The 18,562-nt window shown below is 40.8% G+C and overlaps 1 protein-coding gene and 1 long non-coding RNA gene across 4 annotated transcripts in view; one reads left to right on the top strand and one right to left on the bottom strand.

The window, feature by feature from the left end:
- The window catches only part of LOC127353021 (uncharacterized), a 40,143-nt gene extending 21,923 nt beyond the window's left edge, over nucleotides 1-18,220 (top strand). Inside the window, exons 2-3 of the long non-coding RNA XR_007881221.1 lie at nucleotides 15,887-16,038; nucleotides 16,210-18,220. This is a non-coding gene — a long non-coding RNA (uncharacterized LOC127353021). The remainder of the gene's footprint in view (nucleotides 1-15,886; nucleotides 16,039-16,209) is intronic.
- The window catches only part of otud7a (OTU deubiquitinase 7A), a 37,000-nt gene that overhangs the window by 17,600 nt on the left and 838 nt on the right, over nucleotides 1-18,562 (bottom strand). The window contains exons 2-4 of one of the 3 annotated variants that reach the window (XM_051381928.1): nucleotides 3,869-3,998; nucleotides 1,538-1,612; nucleotides 666-819 (exon numbers count right to left, since the gene is read on the bottom strand). In XM_051381928.1, coding sequence (XP_051237888.1) covers nucleotides 666-750 — 85 coding nt within the window. In that variant the 5' untranslated portion in view covers nucleotides 751-819; nucleotides 1,538-1,612; nucleotides 3,869-3,998. Of the gene's footprint in view, nucleotides 1-665; nucleotides 820-1,537; nucleotides 1,613-3,868; nucleotides 3,999-6,847; nucleotides 6,972-18,562 lie in introns of those variants that run through there. The other 2 variants (XM_051381929.1, XM_051381927.1) reach the window with 2 other exon arrangements.

Genomic DNA, 18,562 nt, shown 5'->3' with positions numbered 1-18,562 from the left:
GGACACACACGTACCGCACACACTCTACAAGGATTTTATCCCCTAATGGAAGTCTGATTAATGTGGAGCATGCTTTTATTCCAGTAAAGTAGACAAAACTGTATCTGTATTTAGAGTTCAGAATTTCTTTGCTGCAGTTTGACCAGATCTCGGAACGCAATACGAGACTAGAATGGCTACATACTTGGAAAAAACACAAACATCACTTTTACTGTCTCTAGATATTGCTGCCAATTCAACTGACCATCAACCAGCTTTCTGTTGTTGTGTGCACTTTTGCTCTCCGGTTTTGTTTTGTTTTTCCGACCGGCACTGTATGTAAGCTATACAAGTGCCAGTAGCACTCTGCTCCTCAATGAGTTCCAATGAATGGGCACAAAGCTCTCCCAAGGGAGTGCACTCGTAAAACCGTCACACTGGCCTCTAAATCAGCAAGCTGGCTCACTGTTGCAAGCTCCAACTCCTCTCCTCCCCTCCTTTGTTTCCTTTCTTTTTTCTTTCTCCCTCATTTCCTCTCTTCTTCTGTTCTTTCTCCTCCTCCGCTCGCCTGAGTGCAACTGCAGCACAACGGGGAGCAGCGGATCAAAAAAAAGAAATTCCCAAATATTGAGTCCTCTAATAAAATTTTTTGGTTGAGAGCCCGCAAGACAGTGTTGGTCTCTTACCTTCCAGCAGGTCTCTTGCCAGACCCGGTTCTGCCCCAGTGGACCGAACAAAGTCTGACAGGACCGCGTCCATGTCCAGAGTCATGTGATCATGTGTGTGCGCTGCCCAAGGTGCAGCGGTGGCCTTGGTGGACGCCAGCCTTCACGTTCTCATCTGGAAACAGCAACGGGAAACACAGCAGGCCTTAAACACACCGTTTTATAGTAAATCCATTTCAGCCACACTTTTAAAAACCCATCACTCACTAAACCCTGTGAGAAAACAGTCATTCGTCTCATTTTAATCCCAGCCAGTAGTCTCAGCCCGCTTGTACTGATGTATAATGCTTCATGGAGCTGATAGTTCATAGTACTGTGAATAGCACTCCACTCCCAGTGCTCCTCCCAGCTCTTGCTAACAGTCATAACATAATATATCCAGCAGCACAGATGTAATATCAACAACACAGCCAGAGGTCGTATCCAGGACACACCTGCCTATCTCCAAAGCCTTTGGCCCAACGCCCACGATCATAACAACACTAACCCTCTTCCGGCCACCAAGTGTCAACCAGGGGATTTCTGGGTATGATCCAGTATCTTAAACCTCAGTACTGTGAGCTGGACAGCAAGGAAGAACTGACTGGCGACTGTTTGTGGAGCCGTGTGATTCAGTGTGATGTTATTTAGTATAATCCTAGCTGGACAACACGGCTGTATAGCACTTGGGCTCTAATGATCAACAAATATTGCCTTGTTAGGTCATAAGCAACCCTTTTAAGATGCACATGCATTCACTCCCTCGGCCCATGGAATGAATGAGTCCATGCATAGCTTTCATTCCACTTGAGGCCGTGTGGGTGACAGAGCATTGTCAGTGAAGAAACACACACCCACAGGTTTGCAGCTATGACACCACGCCCTCTGTGTCCGGAGGTTTGACGGCTGCTCAGGTCTGCGGCTCTGACCTAAAGGGGAGTGAGAGAGCATGCTGGAGACATTCAGATAATCTGCCAACGCCTCTGAGTTCCAACTCTCCGTGTGCTACATGACATGACTGTCCATCAGGTTTTAACTCAGCCACCAATGTACTGTGATGTGATGTAATGTGAACCAGCAGACACTAAATAGAGCTGACGCAAAGCAAATGCTGTTGTTTCCTGCTTCTGAGGAAAGTTAGTGGATTACTTTGACAGCAGACTGAACAGGACATTGTGGCATATTTTTTTTACTAACCATGATAGAATAATCTCAGAAATGTCCTCTCACGTGAAATTTAAAGGCTCATGACAAAAACAAGATGGCTAAGCAGTGCTTGATTGCTGGCATTAGAGAGAAAAATATCTTTGCTCAAGACCAGGCAACTTTAGTCTTTATCATATTCATTATTAATGAGTCAAAGCTGCACTTAAGCTGTAGTTTAGCTGACCTAGTTACTGTCAGCCATTTGCATTGTGTGGCATTGTTGTACTGAATGCAAGCACATGTAATCCCCAGGAAACACAGGGTGATCAGATCATGGGTGATAAATACTGTTATATATTGTTATCAGACAAAAGATGACCTAGAATGTATCTCAGAAGAAGAAGACAGTTTTCTTTATTCTCTCTATTGGTGCTTCTTTTTTTAGACTTCAACTTAAATGCCCGTTTATAATAAAGGCACGCTTACTTATTTCAGTTGTAGGACACTTTTACACCCTTACTGGAAATTCAAAAGGCTCAAAAGTCAGTCTGTGCGGTATTTGCCTTCTCTGAAGACCGAAGAGACGACATATGTGCACATAATTACACTCTCTGGGGGTGGTCCCTTAACTCAGTGCAGAATAATAGGCTTCCCATCAAGTCAGAATCTCAATATTGCTTTGAAGGGCAAAAAGCCTTGAGTCTAGTAGTGTGGAGCAAGACACAACAATAGCTGTACATTATAAGTCATGACCTCATATTTTCCCTTAAGAACACCCCTATTCGGCTCACTTTCCCCGTGGGAGGTAATTATGACTCAGAAACACCCTAATGTTTTTCTCTCTGACGTAAAACCATGTGGAACCTGGGACAGCTTCCTGTTAATCATAATGACAATTTACACACATAATGTATCATCTTTGTATAAAATAAGTGGGCATTGTGAGGCATGGTGAACAAGAAAAATATCTATTTTTAAGAATGAGGGATGTCTATATTTTTCCATAAATACCATGAAAAGACCAGAACCAACAACGTAACAGCTCAATACTATAGTTTAAATTTCAAGAAGTACATAAGTAGTAAGTACATTTACTCAAGTACTGTACTCAATTATTGTTGTAAGGGAATGGACTTTACTAGTATTTCCATTTTCGCAACTTTCAGATGGAAAACTATTACTTTTTACATTTATCTGAGAGCTACAGTTACTACGGGTGCCTTTGCTGATTGAGATTTTACGAATTACTACTGAACAGTATATAATGTAATTCTTTCAGTGCATCCTTTTGGACCCTCACTGACACTGACTCCTAAACCCACCCTGAATACATGCATTAGATTAATGCCCTTTGCACGTTGGTTTTTTAATCTGGCACATTGCAAATATCATTATATGTCATGCTGCCCGGTTTGCACATTTCTGTAAAGCTCTTTACTCATTTATTTAAGTATCCGGCCATTTTGTACATATTCTCTCTCTCTCTTTATATTTGTATATAGTGGCTCCTTTTTATTTCATTTTATCTTTATATTTTCTATGCTTGATTCTGATTCTTATGCACCAGTGTACCAAGGCAAAATCCTCATATGTGAAAACTTACTTAGCAATAAACCTGATTCTGATTCTGATACTTTTGTACTTTGATTTGAATGTGAGACTGTGATGGAGTCTTTTTGCACTGTTGTATTGCTTCAGCTAAGGATCTGAGTAATGACCAGGACAGTGTACAATATTTGGCATTGACTCAAAATAAACTACAGTTTCCTGTTCCATCATAATGAAGGATCCCAGTGTGGAAGTGTGGCTCATTTATGTGTTTTTAATAGTTTTCTGACAACAACCGAGGTCGTTGAAACAACAGCAATACTTGATAATATGTTCAAATCATTGTTGGTTTTGGTCTTTTCGTGGGATTTGTTGATAATAAGATAAATATAGAATACCCGCAGCCTCATCCTTTTAATGTTATTCAGCAGCTGTCGGTGATAATGTAGATGATTGCAACTCTGCATTCTTCTGTTAGTTATCGCACATACTTTCTGTATTTTTGCTGAGGGTTGTTGAGAAGCCATCTGATGACCACGGGACTGTCAGGACCAGATGTAGCTCTAGTCCATGGCTTCAGAGGCAGTGGAAGAGAGGAAGACACCGGGGAAGCAGAGAACCCTGAAAGACACGCACATAAATATTGAAAGTTATCATCCTGAAACAGAAAGTTATGGCCCTTAGTTCGGATTGACTGAGCTCAATTTAAGCTGCTGTAAAACACCCAACCGACACACACCTGTGACTATATCAGTGTTAATATGCAAATCTAAAATTACCCCTCAAGCCATTACTTTCATCATGTGTCATTTAGAAACCACTGTGTATACTGACTGCCTGCCTGCCTGAGAGCATTTCTCTTGAACAATCAACATTTAATTACTGATTGAAAATCTAATTTTTCTTATTATTTTCCTTTTTGCTAACTACACCTGTCAGCTGTTGTAAGATCCCCTATAAAGCAGCTTTAGCACTAAAAAGCAGACCCCAGCTTCTGAAGGTCCTTTTACGTAATCACATTTTCAGGTTCTCACACTAAAATGCAGGTGCGTATGTGACACCAACACGGTAAAGAAAGTGCAGCGCTAGCCTCACGATCTTTGCTTTTACGTAACGAAACACAAACATGCTGATGCCGGTAAAGGCAGAGAAGGTTGATCCTGCATGACGCAGCAGGCAGAGATGCGATTATGTGGCGCGTGGAGATAAACACACATGGAAACAGTGAGGGAAGAGCGTGAGGGCAGCCACACACAGAGAATATTCTACCATTGTCCCCGGTGGATCGCACCAGTTTGCATCTCTCCACACTTTCAGAAAGAACACTGGCAACTGCTGAGGAGTTGGCGTCAAAGACCTCCTAAGTGTGACTGAAATATCCTTCATGCGTGTCATGCATAATTCACAAGGCTCAGATACTGTATGTGTCCTCTGCTATTTGTACACTCCATCACAGCAACTTTAACCACAGCACTCTGTGTAACCTCTGAAATCAGAGCAATTCCTCACTTGAAATGACAGTATGTCATGTAAATTGTATTGTTTAAAGTTTAAAAAAAGTGGATGCTGATTCAGAGTTTGAACTATAAAGTCACAGATTGGTTGTTGATATTACTTGGCCTGAACCATTGAACTATTACTACTTCAACCATTGCTGCTAGGCTGACAGGAAGAACAAGAATATCCCACTCAAGCAGAAGTTACTTGACTAACACTTTCAAGTCAAGTAAAATTGAGATAGCTCGATAATAATAATTAAGCAGAAGTCCTTAAAGAGAAAGCTTGTCTGGGTAACAGTCATTATGAAAGGCCAAAGGAGGCTCATGACCAAAATTTCAATATGAGTGTGCACTACTGACCAAACTACCAATCCAATTCAGTGACCTCCAAAGTGGTGACCATGTTTTCTTGATTTTTTAGTTCAAGTGCTTGGGATCAGACAGCCAACTTTATAATTAATGGACAAAACACTCCTGCCACCTGAGCTACTGCTGCTCTCTGTATGAACTGTAGGCTGCTCTGTAATTCTTTCATTGGTGGAACTAAATCCATTTACTCAAGTACTGTTCTTTAGCACAATCCTGAAGTTCTTGTACTTTACTTGTGTATTTGGATTTTATGCTACTTTATACTTTACGTCACAACATTTCAGAGGGGAAACTTACTTTTACTCCACTACAATTATCCAATAGCTTTAGTTATTAGTTACTTTTCAGATTCGGATTTCATATGTAAAACATCATCTGCTTTTTAAAATATGTAGCACTGTTATAGAGTAAACTAATATGTATCCAGTAATATAACACTACTTTTTATTGCCAACACCTCAGTAAATTTACTAAAGTGAAGTTTTTAATACAAGACTATTACTTAATGAAGTATTTTTCTACTGCGTTCTTGCTACTATTATCTACGTAAATGGTCTGAAGACTTCCATCGCTGAACTCTTTCATTTACAAATTACTTAAATCACAGAAATCTATGAGTGAATATAGAATAAAACATTTTAGTTTATCAAAACGCAATAAAAATGCTACTCGCAACAGTGAGAGTACACACTGTATGTTTTCACACTGGTGATTAGTCAAAGTGTGCATGCTGTTATATTTGGGTTACAGGTTCACACCGGGCTGCATCTTTGATCTTGTGGTCTCAATACAAACACTTAAGTCTCAGACCACGGGGGGAAACTTGTGGCTTTGTAATCAGCTACTGCCTCATTTTCCCCGAAACGGTCTTGCTCTCTTACCTCGTATCTTCTTCTTATTACACTGCTGAGTAGCAGACATACCTCTAACAGAACAGAGTAAAGTTGTGTATTCTGCTACTGTATTCACAACAGCGCTCACACAAACTGCATTGTTTGCCTCCTATGGTCCACTGACCCTTGCACACTCTGCTCGCAGTCCCTCCATTTTTACAAGGGCCCGTTTGTAGACGGTATAAAACAGAGAAACAGGACTTGTTTTTTAATCATCAACAGTGGAGTACGGTCCACTGAACTCTCCTCCAGCATCACTCTACACTCCACAGACACCGCAGTTATACAGTATGAAATCCAAGAACCTTAGATTATTTGTAACATCCATTTCCATCAGCTGTAGCCCCTAGCATCAGATATGATATAAATGAAACATAATATATGCAAGCTCAAATAATTATCTTCACAAATAACAGCCACAATTTAGATGCAAGAAAAAACATTGTGCTGAACCTACTATTATAAATGAGCCACCCCGGGAGCTGTCAGATCTACCCCGCTGTGAGACGCGCGTTGCTGATGTTTTGTAATTTAAGAACCAAAATACAAGCCGCTTTTTTTTTTTCAAGTGACATTTAAAATGCAGTGTAGTGTAGTGTGTCATATGTAACAACTACTTAACAACTATTAGCACTTTACTAAATCACTCTTTATCAACTGTCGATCAAGTTTTAGAAGTACACTTTACACCACAAGACAATACACCTACCTGTGTGAAATCTTCAGTTGAGGGGTGTGAGAATGTAATTAACCTTTTCTCAGAGGAGGAATACAGTGTCACTCGTTAACTTGTGAAAAACAAAGAAAAAAAAGCCTGCAAACAGCAGTTTTCAACTATACCTAAATAACTAAATGGAACAATCCCCCTACAATATTCATACAACCACTGAACAGCTCCACACCCACTATTTCCTTTTTTTTTTTTTTTTACGTTTAACACTATTTGAAGTTTCACTACTTTAAACCACCAGTAAACCAGTTGGCTGATTAGAAAAGTGTGAAATGGCACGATGAAAACTTGCAATCTGGTAATACTTCAGAGTGCAATAGAGACAATCACAGGAAAAATGATGAGTGGTTTCCCATTGACAGAAGCTTATTTGCATTGAATGCAGATTTTGTTTTCCATAAAGGTCCATCTTCCCATGATGTACATGTACAGCGTATGTATGCACACATAGCCATTTTACAGTAATAGGATGAGTTATAGCTGAGATAATTGTCTCCATAGTGAGCAGTGATCGCCCACATGCAAGGCAGATACACAGCAGGTGGGAGGTGAACATACTGTACAAACACTTATACGCTACTCTTTGCACTACATCTCCTCTGTAACGGGGAAATGGTCAGGCAGCAAATCCTATACATGCACACCAAGGTTAACAGCAGTGTATATATTCGCAGTTAAGCTCTTAAATGTGCTTTTAAAAGGCAGCCTCTACTTTGATTTTCATTTTTATATTTTGCAAATGTGAATTTATGTAAATGTCAGAGAACACTTGAGAGCACGAAGTGGCCTGTATGCTACAGCATAAATTACTGATGCTGTTAAGGAAAAACCCACCCTTTAAACAATGTTAGGTATCATTCATTTAAGTTCAATGTATTCCAAGAGCATTAATGTCCACAACCCCCCAAAAAACTGCTTCTAAAAGAGACCATACAGACAATATTACGCTGTGCAGACAGAGGAAGTAATAAGAGATACCCCTCACAATACACACAAGACACTGTTCTGATTGAGGCTACTGTCAATGGAGAAATTAATATCTTTGGTATCTTTCTCTATTTTTATGATTTCAATGATTTTTTCTCTGTACGACTGTTGAAAGTTGTGTAAAAAATCTCGAATTTAAAATAAATAGTGGAAATAACTCAAGGCACATTTACACTTAACATAAAAGGCCGAGTAATAATAAATAATTATAAAATATTTCACTGACCAATATTTAGGATGAGTGGCTGTAGTGCTTTTTTCTCCCCAAACTCTGTATTGTTACTAGTGGAGTAACCCTTGTATACGATCTCAGAGGACAAAGGTCTGGTTCACTGTGGTTAATCTGATAAATAGCCAATCAGGAGACATTGCAGCGCAAATAAAACTGAAACATAAAAAAGTGAACTTATGTAACTTAAGTTAACCTAATTTACACATCAAACAAAATAGACAATAAGTCCTGTCATGAAGAAGATGTCATATCATCAGAGGAGAGGAGGCCTAGCAGCTAAAGAGGTTTTCCAGAGTTCAGATATACTGTATCTCGCAACTTGAAGACATCACCTACAGCACTAGTAATAGGCATAGATAAATATATAAATTAATAAATCTATATACAACTGCTGACTTGAACACATAAATTTGTCACATTTGTCAGCTTGTAGTTGTACAAAAAAATGACCACAGAATGTGGTTGAGAAAAAAGAAACAAAACACAATATCAAATAACATTTATGAATGAGACACTAAATCAGAGTGTCCGATTCAATGCATCCTTCCAGCTCAGCTTCCCAGTATAGTAGGTGGCACTAGTCCAGAGAGTCAAAAGGACTTTTGAAACCTGAAACCTCAGCCTGATTTACAAAATAGTGGCAAGAGACCTGTCCAACAAGGGTAGGACATAAGATGTGGGATTGTTGGTCAAACACAAATTAAGTTACTTAAACCTCAAAGAGTCTGATCCCTCCTCTGCTGGACAGAATATGGATCCTTTGAGGCTGGCAGAGAACAAAATCTTACATTCTGGCTCAGACAAACAGCTCCGCTGGGCCAACTGTGGCTTCATCACCAGCATGTGAGCTGAGCTGCAGTTACTAGGGCCAAGCACCAACAGGCCCAAACTGCTGTGTTCAACACTGCTAGATAACCACCCTATGATCCCCGTCTCTGGAGTGCAAGAGTGTGTGTGTGTGTGTGTGTGTGTGTGTGTGTGTGTGTGTGTGTGTGTGTGTGTGTGTGTGAAAAACACTAAACATTGCATGTTCGGTACTCAGTGTGCCCTCAGTGTGTTTACCCATCTCAAAGCCAACAGAGCAAGCGCTTCCACAAAGGGCTGCCAAAACACAGAAGACAGCTAATAAAAGATGGCATTCATTCTTATCCAGTACCTATTCACATGCCTGTGCACAGGAAAATGTCAAGCCTCAGTTACGGTCAGAGAAACAATGGCTATTTGCTATTTTAATATACTACGAGATGGAAACATATAAACCAGACAACAGTTTCAAAACAGTGTTGTTGTTTGCTTTTATGTAATTCGATGAATAAAGGCAGAAACAGAAAAATACAGCAACCGAAAATACTGTTACATTAGACTTTGGGTAATTGTATATTGGAGAAACAAATGAACTCGATTCCACTGAAACAGATCATTTCCACCTTGCATTGGTACTGAATAATCAACACAATCCATTAGCGTGCTTCATAACACAGCACACTTAAGTGGCATGGAAAATTCATGTAATGGGATATTATAATGTCTCACCAACTACAAACTAAGCACTTCCACTATTTCAAAGTCCTTGCTTGAGAGCACCAGATTCAATCAGTGAATTTCAATGCCGAGTGGAAGCAGCACTTGCTATTCAGCCTTCATATCAGTCAGTCAGCCTCAATCTCTGTCCCTCCTCCTCCTGCAGTCACAATGGCAAGCTTGTACTTGTGGTGATTGTGTATGTGCCTCACCAGTGTTCACTGTTTAGGAGCAGCAAATGTGCGCATGTGTGTATATCCAGAAGATATTATGGGCGGGCCTGTGGAACGCATGACGCGTTTCAATCAGCGCCTCGGACAACATATTCAAGCGAGTGCTCTCCACCTAGGTGCCGGCTCATCCAGTTAAGCCATTTTGATTTTTAAGAGCTCCATCTATGTCTGTCTTTCTCTCCAGCCACCACCTGGGTGTGTGCCTCCTTTATGCTCGATTCACTAGTGGGACTCCCCCTGCAGTCACAACACGCAGACGGCATTTATTAGCTGTGACCTCAGAGCACCCTGACACAAAATCAACTGCTGAGCCCCTGCTTCTAGAGGCAAGAAGAGAAAAGACCAACAGAGAAAGCAAAGGAGGTGGAAGGACTGAGTCTGCTGCATGTCAGTCAAACACTAACCGCTCCTTGACGTGAGGCAGGAAGAGAGCTTAATACTCTTCAGTCTTGACCTCTAGACAGAGTCTGTAATCAAGCCATGCACGAATACTTTCTCTTTCTCTGTCGTAAACCTTCTCTGAACTTAAAAAAAAGCCAGAATTCTGTGCAGCAGTGCCTCACATGCTGCGAGAAAGATGCTGCTAGAAGCAATAATGTCACTTTGCATCTTATTGCTGCGCTGCACACTGCCAGCACAGCATATGCATGGAGTGGAGAGTTGTTGTCAATTTGGCCTAAATGCATCATCGCATTAATATTTGAGGTAAGTCTGAATTAATGCTGTAGTGGACAGCACTGTGTATATACCTGAGGGACATTGGTGTTCCTAGAAAACCTTGTAAGAGGGTTTCGAAACTCAAGCTATGAATTTGTCAACAAAATTCTAAACGTTTCTGCTTAATCTGTGGTTAGGATTATTTACAGACAAAAAAAACCCAACAGGTTGCACATCGCATCTCCCAAAAGCAACGTTGAGTATTTACACTACAAGCAATAAATCCATTTAACAAAGCAACTGATAATTCTTCTGTCTGACCTTACAGTCAAGTCAAATCTTCAGTTCTAACAGAGCTGCAGACACAGCTCAGCTGTGTGTGTAGCCTGCACCCAAACAGAGAGCTGGTTGCTGAGGGGCACAGAACAAGATCATAACCCCTTAAAATGTCAGTCCCTCCAGCCTTCCCACCACAGCGGCCAGTACGGCATTTTCCCCGACTGGGCCCTTTTCAACAGAGCGCCACAAGCAGACAGCTGTGACTAAAGACTAATGTCTTACCAAAGCAGAAGGTTCCTGACTTCCTTTTGATTTGAAGAAGACAACAAAGAAAGGATGAAAACAAAACATTAACCATATGCTGTGGATATAAATTACACAGTGTCAGGTATATTAATGACACAGTGAAAGTGGGGTTTAAAGCATGGAAGCTAGGATGGTACATATACACAGAAGAGCCAATAAAGGACTGCTTGCTATCTGAATACTTATCTTTGATCCCACGTGAGGTAAACACACCAACTAGCTGAAGCCAGCTGGTGTTTGTGCTGAGGGAGGGTGTCCTCTCAAGTGTGGAACACACAGAATCTGTTTCTTGCTTTCACTGTCCTCGCCAGCTCAAAGACCTACATGTAACTCAACACTCAAAGATATCTGCGAATATAATAGTAGCTTGATAGACATTATCTGTAAAGATTTATGTCATCACAACAGATCAGTGTTAATTGGGGTTTATGCTGTTACTGTTTATATTTTTATAGCTAAGCCCAGTGGATGTGTACAGTAGGTTATAATGATGTCTCCTCTGAATCCACATTTCCTATTTCAGAAATGAAACACACACACACACACACACACACACACACACACACACACACACACACACACACACACACAGACTCACAGAGAGCCATATACAGCTAAGCTAAGCAGCTATATAGTACTTCATGTTCTCTTGTCAACCTGATTATTTCATTTTGGTACCATGAAAGAAAACAGGAAAACAGCATTTACTGCAAAGCAGTGCATAATGTCATGTTGGATGTAGATCACTTACAGTTGCAGCTTTTTTTTTCTTCCAACAAGCATCTGAGATGTAATGAAATATCACGATATATTTGTATTCAGCTGCAACTCTGCCTCAATCATAGGCCAGCTACGATGTCCTACAATAACCCCCAAAATAAGAATTTCATTATCTCCACAGAAACTCCAATAAGAAAGGAAACACTAGAAGAAATTGTTTTGACACCTGTTATATCTCAGAGTCTCACAATACCTGTTACTAGTGGAATGGCTGTGTGCGTGGGTGTGTGTGTACACTCAGGTTAGCGGAGAGGACAACTCCACCCAACCTTACTCTTAATTTAGTATCTACAGAAAAAAAGATTAAAACCTATAAACCCGTAGGTTCCTGAATTAAACAAAAAGAGTTTTCTTTACCCATACCACAAGAAAGCTGAGGGGATCTTTCACCACTTTTGTGCTAGTTACCACAAATACAGAATGGGTACGGCTCTTCCTTCAGTCAGCAACTACTTTCATGGTGTTCTTTGGTAAAGTACTTAGATCCACTAGAGGTCTATATATTGTAGCAAAGGAGAAAAGGCAAAGGTAAGGGGCGATTTGTAGCTGGGTGCAGTCTCTTACAGGTAAATTCCTAAATATAGTCATATGTTTTTTAAAAATGTGTATATATTTTTAGAAAAGTGCACAAGAGAAGCCACTGTCATCCATTATCTTTGTTTTCTGTACAATGAAAATGAAATGAATCATTATATACAATTTTACCTCACACACACGTGTTAAAATGTATAGTAGTTTATGCAGACCATTGGCCTTAGAAACCTTTCCTGCCAATTATTACGTTATATGCATGCAAGTAGAGTTTGAGTTGGACCGTTTGAGGGCAATGTCTGAATTTGGAATCAACTCATGTCTCTTCCATGGTCTTTTTTGCAGACACAGGACAAATATTGTGGGTATGAGTATTTAAGAATCTAAACACTTATAATTTACATGTATTTCCATCAGAGGTGATAGATAAATCCCAGAGGCTCTCCAGATTCTAATACTATAATTGCAAAGACTCAAACACTCCAGGAAATAACAATTTGCTCAAATAGACGGACTGGAATCCAAACATTCGAGCACCGTGCTACAATATTTACATACTCTTACTGGGCAGAAGAATGCACCGCTTACTTATGTTGAAGGAAGCTACAACTTACTCAAATTCAACCACAAGGCCGCAAGTGCTTCCGGCACTTTACTGTGGTCAGTTTGGCTGAACGATTAGCTATCCAAATGGAGCGGATGCTAAATACAACAACCAACTTTGTCTGACACTAAAACTGTGCCTGTCAATGATACTTGACCAGAGCACAAGTCAACCGTTAATGGAAGCTGCAAAACAAGTGCAGATACTATGAATCTGATGCATGTGTCACTTACTCCCATTACCCAGGAACAGGATGGCCATGAATAACCCCAAAAAGAAGCAAAAGACATCCAAGCCTGCTCCACAAAGATCTTTGTTATAAACTCTAATGTTGGCCTCTTGGATTAAAATCTTAGACTTAGTAACTTTGTCTGATGCGTGTTCTCCAAACTGGCCTCATGTGCACCCACAAGGAGGGCATCCAGTGGGTGTGGGTGCAGTGCGGAGGAAAGATGTGTCATACTCAGAATCAGTATCAGTAACTGACATTTATTATGTTGTAGTGACAGATGATGCAACAAAAATACTAATAAAAAGATGTTTCCCTTTAAGGATTCTCACTAGAAAATGGGATTTAGAACCAGCAGAGATGGTTAGTTTAAGTGATCTACTGATTTGGTATAGCCCACACTACCATGTGATCAATATGTACACTTTTAATTGACTAGTTTAAAGAAAAGTAGTCCGCTATTTACATCAGAGGTTTTGTGAACGAGCCAAAAAATATAAACATAATATGCCACTTTTTTGATTATTGAACATATTATAATTTCAGATGTGCCAGCTGCTCATTTGTTAATTTGTTAGGCATTTGTATGGAATAATGGTGCTATCCATTTGTCTCGTAAATCCCCCGGCCGAGTTGGAAAGTGTAAATCTCGCAGCTATCTCGCGACATTTCACAGAGACACACCCCCTTTTGGTCATAATTTCAGCCGTTGCACTCCGGGCTCCTCAGAGTACACAGAGCTAAACGAGGGTGAACGTACGACTCGCAAAACAAAGATGCCTGCGCCAATATTGACATGTATTTTCTTTGTATTTGTACTACGTTGGTCGTTTTAATGTCGATTTTAAATGCTCTTACACACTTGTTTACATTGCTGCTTTAGTCCTGTCACCAATTTATGCATTGCACGGTGTTGTTGTGCGTGCGATACAATGTAAAGTTTTGTTTTCGAGCTGGTTTGCTAAATAGGCTAATGTAGCTAACAATAACACTAGCCTGCCACTGCCCCTGGTGGCCCCTGGAGGCCCCTGGTGGCCCCTGGTGGCCCCTGGTGGCTCGAGAAAAACGCCACAGCACTTGTTGAAATTGAAATAGGCGAAAATGGCAAAATATTATTGAAATGTAAGACTTGCAATAACGGAATTACTTGAAATGTTAGCGTTTCTGTAGAAAAACATTATTATTTCACATTGAGCTTGTTTAGATAAGCCACAAGCAATAACAACACAGCTGCTGCACTGGTGGCGTCCATGTTCTTTCCGACTCGTAATGCCCAAAGACAAACTGGAGCGCTAAAAGTGGTACAAGCCAGGCAATTACGTCACGTTCTCGCATCAGAGCAACTCGGGCGGGGGATTTACGAGACAAATGGATAGCACCATAACTTATAGTCATTAATGTGTCACTGTTCAGTTGTGGTACAAACCAAAAGTACAGTACATGATTGATTCAACTTGACTTGCAGGTCCAAGTTAAAGTTAAAGTTCTTATAGCTGTGCAGGGATTCAGATGAAAATGTGGAAATCAACCACTTTCCATTCCACGTTTTTACATTTTGTAATTACATCTCTACAAAGTAGTTTTTATTGTTAGTGGTGGACCACGCCAGCTGCTACTCAAGGAATGTCTGCTGCCCCCAGAATTCTGGGATCTCTAGTACTACACCGTACTTGCTGGTACTACTAGTAACCGAATTCTTAACTTAATGTACTGAAATGTTAATGACCACAGCAAAAACACGTGTCCAGCTGAGGATGACATTCCTCTGCATTTGATTCTCAAAAGCATCATGGAATGCAAATAGATTGTTTACATTTGAATGATAATTTATTCCAAACATATAATAATCATCAGTCAATCCTAGAAATTTCCAGTAGCCCAATCTACAAGTCAAGAGACCTCACAAGGGTCCGGACCCCACAGTTGAGAAAATATGTAGGTGGGGGGAACAGCTAATCAGCCTATGAGAGTATGTGGGACGGAGAGGCATAAAAAGCAGTGGGAGAAATAGCTGCAGGGTGAAAATTCAGAGCAGACCTCCACCACATATGAATGTACAATATATGTGTGCAACCGTATAACTGCTAACAGACTGTGACATCAAAATAAATTCCCTGCAAACCTTCACAAGATAAATATAGTGTACAAAAATATAAACTTCTTGACCCTCTTGAGTCATCTCAGATCGCTTCTTCTTCATCTCGATGGAACGGAGACAACGAAGACGGGAGAAATGTTTCTATATCTGACAATGGACAAATTTACTCCCCAACGGGTTTTGTTGAACATTTGACGAGATGTGTTGTATCTTATGGCATAATGAAAAGAAAGGGCAGTGACAGGCGGCAGAGCATTTGTTTTTTCTACTTAAGGAATTGAATGACGTAGAAAGCAAGCTGAACAACAGCGCTGCTGCTCTTCCTTTGCTCAGGGTAGTGTCTAACCTGCACTTCCCTTTTAATATCTCCTTCTACGGAAATAAACTGTGAGACAAAATGGAGATACACTGAGTTTCCAACAAATGCAGCCGGGTTTTGCAGAGAAAAAGAGGTCTGACCTCTTTTTCTGAATGAATGAAAATGACCTATGCTGTGGGCCTGCATGAATCTAAATTGAGTCACCAAGGGTATCCTGTGCAACACTGTTCTGTTTGATTTAGAAACTGCTCCCTTGCTGATTCGAGGCAGGACTGGGGATGGCTGTGCCCATCAGGCCTTGTGGGGAGAATGTTACAATGGCAGACCTCTCCAGCAGTCCGTCTGCTCCCAGACTCAGCATCAGACAAGCGAAGCAACACAAATGAAGCTTAGTGTAAGTTCAATCAGGAAGACTATGCTACGCTCTTCCCTCGTTTTCTCTGTAATCAGCCAGCTTTGGGCGTTACTCTTTCAGTAAAACCAAACACATTTTGCTACAATCTCCACCACAAATCGCTGCTTTCAAACTTTAAATCTGTTCTCCTCTCTGCTGTTATCTTTTCAGTGTGAATCGTCACAATCCTCCTCAACCCCCATTCACCTCCAGTTACATGACTTCCAGCTCCTAGTTCTGAACTCATCAGAAGCTCCTCCAGATTTCAGCAGTCTCTTCATCAACCGTCACCACCACCAGTTTCTAGACTTTATCGAGGGGGTATCTTATACCACGCACAACTTCCGTTATTACCTCCCTAATATTTAATGACGTCACAACGGGATCTAATCGCCAACGACTATTCATGCGTTTCTCATCTTTATGGTGAATGTGTAAGTAAGTTTTGTTGACTCTTAATGAAGTCTCTCCTGATTAAAATGCAGGTCTACACACACAAGACTGAGAATGAGAAAAGGCTCTTTCTGTCACACATACACACACAACTTGCGGTCTCTTTCTGTCTTAGGGTGACACTCTCAGCCTTCAATATAACACATTCTCATTGGTGATGAAAACTTAAGCTTAAGGAAAACTGTCTGTATTCAATATTAATGGGAAAGCCCCGAAATTCTCTCTTGAAATATATTTTATTCAAAGGGGGATTTTGCCTCAATAGCTAGTCACTTTCTTGTAAACTCACTTCATTTAAAAAAACAAAGGACTATCAATTAGGACAGCATTCAGGGTGAAAGAGGACCATGTCTGTGGAGTTGTTTGCTTGACTGACAGGTGTCTCAGCCTATCACAGTCATCCACAGTGCTTGCCACTTCCTTGTCCCACATCAGCCCAATCTAGGTTTCCTCCTCACTGAGCCTGAAATTAGGATTTTCTGGTTCCAGTAACAGTAAAGATATCAACAGGCCAGATATCCAAACATCCTTTCAAAAATCTACAGTTCAATGGGTCCCCTTTAGACTGTGGTTACAATCCATGTGGGATCACTTATGTATCTTCAGCAATTCAGAAATTTAAAAAACCAGACGTACTGAAAGTAAAACACAAGCTTTGGCCTATCAAATCTAGATTCAGTATGAAAAAGTTCTTAAATCATGGTCAAATGGTTATTGCAGTCACCACTTCTGTGGTTTGAAGCCTTTACCACAGCGTGAAAGGCAATACCAGTGTAAGGATTTATTACAGCTTTATGATACAAGGCTTACGACTTCATTTTACTTTGACTTGGAGGTACACTACATATTGCCACATATTCACTGGGAGACACGTTTCCCCCAAATGATCTATCCAACATGAAGGCCAGTGTAGAGACTCACATAGGACCACAGCGCAGTGACTCTGGGAGGGTGACCAGTACTCCCTCCACCCTCTCCTATTATAATGCGTGAGAGGAGCCCCTCTGCCTCCATGGCCTCTAGCTGACCTCCCACTGCCTTCAGACAGAACACTTAACATTGCTTCCCCACCTGTAGAGATGTCTAAAGAACAGGGCCCACTTCAAAGCCATGCAGTGATTGGGCCATGATTACCACAGGCACTTCACTCATTTCATCTCCTCCGAAGGACTAAACTTTGGGGGAATCAGGCATGGAGACACAGGATTCTTTAGATTTTAGCCCCCTTTGGAGGTACTTTTCAGGGTCCACAAGATGATTTATTTTGACGATAAGATACTAGTGGAAAAACACATCATTACGGCTGGGTGCAAAATATGTATAACTGTAAACATGAAATGTTATTTTAATAATGCAACCAGTGTTTTTTTTGTTTTTTTTTTTTTTACAATGATAGCTTATCAGAATGACTTATGCTGCTAAGGTTTTTTGAATTAGGTAGTGGGCAACTGGCACAGATGTTTGCAAAGGAATGTCATTTTGTATCAGTCGAGAAGCAGTTTGATAAAGCGGCACTTCCACTGTGACATGAAAGCCCAACTGGGTTCAACAACAACCGTCATCTCTGCTCTGCTTTTCTGTAGCTAAATGCCAGTGACAGGAACAGAATTCACTGTGGTAACTGATCAGGTGCCAAGCGCCCTCTCCCCAGTGCCCTGCTGCACTGAAGCCCTCTGTGGAGCTGGCATGGCCTGGCTTGGCCTGGCAGCCACGGGGCCTGCTTTGTATCTCTGCCCCGTCTACTCAAGATGTCTCCAAATCAGACTCGACTACTGTCAACTGCCCATCTTGTAAGCCCAGGTAAAGGGTAATAGGCGGCTGAATGAGTTGTAGAGGTAAGACAGCAAACAAGTTGATATGATAGGTAAATCATCATGTTCCAAATCGACCATGGCCGAGTTTAGTTCACCAGTGTGGTACCCAGCTTTAAATATAATATGATATTAATGATAGATTAAAGGTTTTATTATGTAGGTCTTTCCCAGGGGACATGGACGTGGTTTTAAAAATACCATACCAGTGAATTAGTGGGCTCACCATCTTTACAGGCAGGCGTAGTTTGTAGATAACG

This window comes from Dicentrarchus labrax, unplaced genomic scaffold, assembly GCF_905237075.1.
Source record: "Dicentrarchus labrax unplaced genomic scaffold, dlabrax2021, whole genome shotgun sequence".
NCBI lineage: Eukaryota > Metazoa > Chordata > Actinopteri > Moronidae > Dicentrarchus > Dicentrarchus labrax.
The sequence above is the reverse complement of the archived record's forward strand: the minus strand, read 5'-3'. Positions and strand labels throughout refer to the sequence as shown.